Source organism: Ictidomys tridecemlineatus, chromosome 6 (assembly GCF_052094955.1).
Source record: "Ictidomys tridecemlineatus isolate mIctTri1 chromosome 6, mIctTri1.hap1, whole genome shotgun sequence".
NCBI lineage: Eukaryota > Metazoa > Chordata > Mammalia > Rodentia > Sciuridae > Ictidomys > Ictidomys tridecemlineatus.
The window spans coordinates 133659272-133665711 of NC_135482.1; the positions used below are offsets into that span (position 1 = coordinate 133659272).

The 6440-nt window shown below is 35.3% G+C and overlaps 1 protein-coding gene across 13 annotated transcripts in view; it reads left to right on the forward strand.

The window, feature by feature from the left end:
* Mycbp2 (MYC binding protein 2) overlaps nucleotides 1–4938 on the forward strand; it is a 271435-nt gene extending 266497 nt beyond the window's left edge. For all 13 annotated transcript variants that reach the window (XM_040281371.2, XM_040281372.2, XM_040281375.2 and 10 more), the window contains one exon: nucleotides 4108–4938. In XM_040281371.2, the coding sequence (XP_040137305.2) occupies nucleotides 4108–4223 (116 nt within the window). In that variant the 3' untranslated portion in view covers nucleotides 4224–4938. The remainder of the gene's footprint in view (nucleotides 1–4107) is intronic.
* The last annotated feature ends 1502 nt before the right edge of the window (nucleotides 4939–6440 follow it).

Genomic DNA, 6440 nt, shown 5'->3' on the forward strand with positions numbered 1-6440 from the left:
TTTGATAGTGCCCCTGAGATTTACCAGTGCCATTAGTCTTAAGCAATCCCAATTCTGTGATACACCTGTGCATGTGAAGAAAATAACAAAATATAAAAGCGTAAGGTTATTCATTGCTTTTTTTTGCGGGGAGGGGATAATCAAGGGTTGAACTTGGGAGGCACTTGGCTACTGAACCACATCCCCAGCTAGCCCTATTTTGTATTTTATTCAGAGTCAGGGTCTCACTGAGTTGATTAGCACCCCACTTTTGCTGAGGCTGGCTTTGAACTTGCAATCCTCCTGCCTCAGCCTCCCAAGCCTTTAGGATTACAAGCATGTGCCACCGCACCCAGCTACAGCATTGCTTTTAACAATAAAAATCTGTGAATAATACTAGTATCCATTGAGGGAGCTATTAATACTAAACACTGTACATCATTTAAAAAAGAAGAGCGGTGTTTCTTTGTACTGATGTGAAAAGATCTGTAGCAGATAGTGTAAATTAAAAAAGCAAATTACAGATCAATATATATAGTTTGCTACTTTTTTAAGAAAGCAGAAATGAAAAAATTTATTTATAGATGCATAAAGAAACACTGGAAGATTCATAAGAAACCAATAATATTGATTAAACTGTTGAGAAAAGCAAGAGTAAGGTGGTGATAGAGATAGGAGTAGAGAGGTGACTTCTGATTATAAATGATTTTTAATATTTTGTTTTTCTTTTAAGATTTTGATTTTAATCCATGAGAATTATATTACCTATTTAAAAATAAATAGGGCTTTTTTGAGTATAGCTACTTTTTGCCATTTGCCATGCCAAATAAAAATTGTTATACTGATCTCCCTCAAGTAACTTTTTTTTCCTCCTTAGTAGAAGTGGCATAGTTTGAAAGGAGTACATTCAGAATGATGTGAGGCCATAGTTTTAGGGTAATAGCCAGAATACAGATGGGAGCCAAGGTTAGGAGTGAGGGTGGTGAGCTGAGCACAGCAAATGAAGGGAGTGAAAAGTAGGCAGTACTTTAGATGATTTTAGCTCCAAAGGAAGTGGGGTTAGTCAATGAAAGTAGTAGGTCATAGTCTGGAAATAAATGGGAGCCAAGAGAAAGCTCCTTGGTGTCCTGGCCTTAGGACACCAAGGAGCTTGGAAGACCACTTTCCAGCTGAGAACTTTTAAAGGCAAGCAGTGTCATCAGGAAAAAGCAAATTTTACTTAAAGGGAGTTTCTTCTGTTAAAACAAAAATCCTGAAAATATTAAGTAAGTTAGTAAGGAACTGAGTATTCCAGAGAACATGGTAGTAGGGTAGAAGCTAAAAGAAGAGCGGTCAGGCAAAGGCAAGACGTCCCCTTGTATGTTCACATGATCAAGTCCTTTAAACAGTGGTGAATCACAGAAGTGAGGCAGCAGAGGAGTTAAGGAGAGGCAGAAGGAAGGAGCTAACAGTGATTCAGGGCATTTCCACATACATATTTTACTTTCAATCTATAAGGTAGATGGTATTTTCTCCATGGTCACAAATAGAAAATTGAGGCCTGGGGAAGTAGTTACTTGATCTCAGGTCATAAACTTAAATGGAGATTTGTACTAGCCTCACACATACCCCTAATTCATCTATTCATTTAAAGAAGGAACAGAATTAAAGGAAAGCCCACAGTGATATCAATAGGGAAGCTGGTCATATACAGTTTACTCAGAAGGACAAGGACAGGAGGAGCATTCTCTCAACCACTTGCAACTAAATTCTAATCTTGATTTAATGTATGGATGAGGACAAGAGTAGAAATTAAGAAATTGGAGTAGATAATCTGTTTCAGTCTATTTGGGCTGCTGTAACAAAATGCCACAAACTAAGTAGTGTAATAACAACAGAAATATATTTCTAACAGTTCTGGAGTCTGAGAAGTCTAATACTAAGGTGCTGTCAGACTTGGTGTCTGACCAGGGTTCACGCACAGCACCTTCTTGCTATATCATCACAAGGTGGAAAGGATTAGGAGTCTATTTATAAGGGAACTAATCCCAGTCACAGGGTCCACCCTCATGACGATATCCTTTCCCAAAGCCCTACCTCATAATACCACCACATTGGTAATTAGGTTTCAATATATGAATTTCGGGGCCACAGAAGAATGAAAACTATGACACAATCCCTCTGTCTATTCATTACTTTTCTAAAATATTTATTGATTGCCTTTTTGGTGCCAGGATACTTCTTAATCTTCCCAGTAACCTTTAAGTTAGATATTTGCTATGCCTACTTTAAAGATGAGGGATCTAATAATCAGAAAAAATAAGTTCCTTTGATTCAGTGTATATAATTATCTGAAAAATGAGGATAAGAGATTTGGATTTTTGTGACTAGTAGAGAATTGATAGACGATAACAATGTCTCAATAGTAATCACTCATATGTTTGCAGGTGCTTTTGTTTTGTCTTTACTTTTACTATTATTATTTCTTACATTGTGTTCCATTATGAACTCCCTGAAGACAGGAATCATGTACTTGTTCATCTCAACATCCCAAGCACCTAGCACACCATTCACACGCTAGTGACTTCATCAGTGTTTGCAGAGTGAATGCCTTCTTTTTTCCCTGAAGAAACTCAAGTACTGCAGTTTGCATGAGCCACCACAGATAGCAGTGCTACCTGAACTAGATCTGCCACAGGGTGTACCCCTCCTGCACACTGCCCTACCCATTCATGGGGGAGACACCAGTATGCATTGTAATTTGGGACAGGAGATCTACTCTCCTTTATAATTAAATGCAGGCATAATTAACTTGCTAGCCAGTCCTGGAGTCTCCCACATTGACCCATTCTAGGTCTATGCCTGCACTTGAATCAGCTCAGCTACTACTCTTTTATGTTAGCTCAAACCAGCAGTTGACCTCTGTCTCTAAGATTAGCTATCTTCACTTTTCTATCCACCCCATTCTTTGGTGTTACTCTTGTATGGAACTTACTTTTTATTTACCTGAAACAGACCTCAGTTTGTTGTTGTTCAGTAATAGTAATAACAGCTAATATTAATTTCATGCTTCTACTGTGCCAAGTTAAAAGCTTCATAAACTCCAGCCTTTTACCTCTTATTGTTTCCTTTACTGTTTTCACAGTAGAGAATCTTTTAAACCCCAGAGAGGTAAATTGAATTAAATCCCCATTGATCTGAATAAACTCAGTTCATCCACACACATGATATATTTCTCTTAAGCAAAGTCAGAATTTACATTTATTGATTGAAAAAAGTATCTGTAGAAAACTAATGTGTAGTTCCTGTCTGTTTTAGTGGGTAATCTGCAATTGAGTATAAGCACAATCTGTGTTACTGGCAGCATGATGATGCTCCTCCTTGTTTGTGAAGAAGCTAAAGTGCTTTTTAAATGATATGAAACACATAACATGAAACACATTAGTAAAACAAATTTCTTTTAAAAAATAAAAGAGTATACTTTTTTTTTACATCTTTATAGGCCTACTTTATTTGGTTATTATCTACAAATTTTTATCTTCCTGAAACTGTTTTTTCTAGATTATGATATTTTGTTATTTTAAGTTGATTAATTTTCACTTTCCTACTAATCTCCGTTCAGGTACTTTTTAAAAATAACAGTAATAGTCAGTCTTCCCACTGATAAATGTTCCCTTTCTCTTCCGTGACAGTAGGGTGATAATAGCATGGCTTGTTATTAACGTATATTAGGTTTGTTTTTATTTATAGACAAACATCCTGCACCAAAGTCCTCCATATTTTCTCATCCAGAATAATTTTCTGCCAGTTTAAATTGAGGGATGTTTGTGACCATTTTTGCACATTGCAGATTTAAAATGACATATCTGATTGATCTATTACTAGAAAAAGACCTATAAGCTTATAATGGTTCTCTTAAGGCAGGATGTTGTATGTAGGAACTATGTCACTTTCTTTGTTATTTGTATCGGTTATGTTGAAGTTTTTATAGTGAACATTTTTATTTTGTGATCAGAAGAAAATAATTTTATATTTTATTACCATGGTCACGCTATTTTGTTGAATAACTTATCAATGATTCCTATTTATGTGAAGTTGTGTGTGTTTTAAAAACATTAAATTCTTTTGTCTCCTTTAAAATTGATACAGGTCCCAAAGGCAAACAGTTAGAAGGAACTGAATGTCCACTCCATGTTGTTCATCCACCCACTGGGGAAGAGTTTGCTCTGGGGTGTGGAGTGTGCAGAAATGCTCACACTTTTTAGAACACTCAGATCCTTTATCTACAGAGAGAAAAGTTGCCTTCATCCACCAAGAGGATACAGTGAAGTTTAAACTTTGCTCAGGATAAGGACGGGACCATTTTTACATCCATGAAAATGAACTATTCACAGTGCAAGAAGGATGCCAAATACCATGTACATAATTCTTGCTATGGAAAGTTTCCCCGTTATTTTGGTTTATCTTCTTTTGAACCAAGACATCAAATTTGTGAGGTGTTTGCATGTGGCCATTACCGTCTTTGGCCTGTGAAGCATTGGACATTTATAGATAATTGATATAAAAGAATTGCCATACCCATGGACTAAGAATGATGCCGGCTTTCAAGCAAAAAAGAAAAATAATCATTGTTTATTGTATACTGCCTTTTTGTAATCCTGTACAATTGCATCACGGGTGGGGATAAAAAGAGGAATATTCTGGTTTATTTCCTAGACTGTTATTTAAAAAAAAAATTGTGTTAGGACGGCATATAAATGTAATAAGTATCACACTGTATATAAAGATATCAATGTTTGTCCTGTATAAGAATTACTAAATTACAAATGCAGTTTCATTTAAACTTCTAGGTTAAGTTTGAGCCTGAAATTTTAATGAAGTGCAATACTGAGTGTGCCTCATTACCTTGCAGCTGTAAACATATTGGAATGTACATGTCAATAAAGCCACTGTACATTTTTATACAGTGATAAAGTCTAATATTTGTGTAAGGTGTTGTTTGTTTGAGAGTCAAAATTTAAACAGCTTCAAAGTCTTAAATTCCATTTAAGCTTTTTGGAAAGAAATTATTAACATGGCCTAATTATGATTCTCAGAACTGATTAGTAGGGAATATAAGAATAATAATGAAGCACTATGCTGGAATCTTAAATACTGCATAGATCATGGTGTGTGTGTATATATATATCTTTTCATAAACATATCAAAGACAGGAAAATACTTAGGAAATCAATCAACTGCTATCTTCTTAATTAATAGCTTTCAAAATTTTTATAAAATAATAAACCATTAGTCTTTTTTTTTCTTTTGTGTGGCACTGGGGATTGAACCAGTGCTTTACCACTAAACTCCATCCCCAGCTTTTGTGTGTGTGTGTGTGTGTGTGTGTGTGTGTGTGTGTGTGTGTGTGAGAGAGAGAGAGAGAGATAGGTTCTCACTAAGGCTGGCCTGATCCCCCTGCCTCAGCCTCCTGAGTGGCTGAGATATAGGTGTGTGCCACTGCCTCAGTCTTTTATCTTCTATATACTAGTAATGTGTTTAGGTGGATCTTTTCTTTTCTTTATCTTTCCTTCCATTAGAGTCATGAAATTGCCAAATTATTGATTTACATTCTATCCTAAATCAGATGATATTTATTTCATGAGACTCACGAATTTATTTTATTCTAAATTCCCATTATTGGAAATACAGAAATTAATTTGTCAATATAGAAATAATTGGCAAATTTAATAACATTTGTAGTAAGCATTTGTGAGAAGTTTAAAACAATCTTTGTCTTAAAGAACTTAAAATAAAAAAAAAAATCAGATCTGAGCTCAGATAACTATTTTATAGAATGTTGTAATACATTTCATAAAAATATCCAAGCCAAAGACAAAATTATTATTGTTTGCTTGGTTTTGTAGTTGGGAGAGTGGCAACCAAGAGACCATTAGAACTCCATCTTAAAGAGCAAATAGCATTTCAAGGAACAAAGGTGTGAAAAGTGGCATGAGAAAAAAGTGCTAGATGGAGAAATATAAAATGTGATTAGAGAACAGTGTGCAGTGTTGATTTAACATGTTTCTAAGAAACGCAAAATAGGTAAGAGCCCCAAGGAAAATGAGGAGAGAATGAGGTAAGCCTGTGATGATAAGTATATTTGACTGAAACTCAAGTCCATAGGAATGAAACTAACCATGAGAATGCCACACAAACAAAAGACTTAATGGACAGTTGGGAACTGTAAGGAATACCATTTCATCTACACTGACTTTGCTGATAAATTGATAAGCTCCAGGTAATGAGGGTAGGGGAAACCAGGAAACTACTGAGATGCATGGTAAAGTTCTAGTAATAAAAGGAGGGAAAGCAACTAAGTTCTACAATGTGTACTCACAAGGACTTGAACTTATCTTAATTTATGAGGAATCCATCTTTTATTATACGATCCTTAGTATTTCAAAAATAGCAAACTTAAACATTTTAGGAATAAACTACAA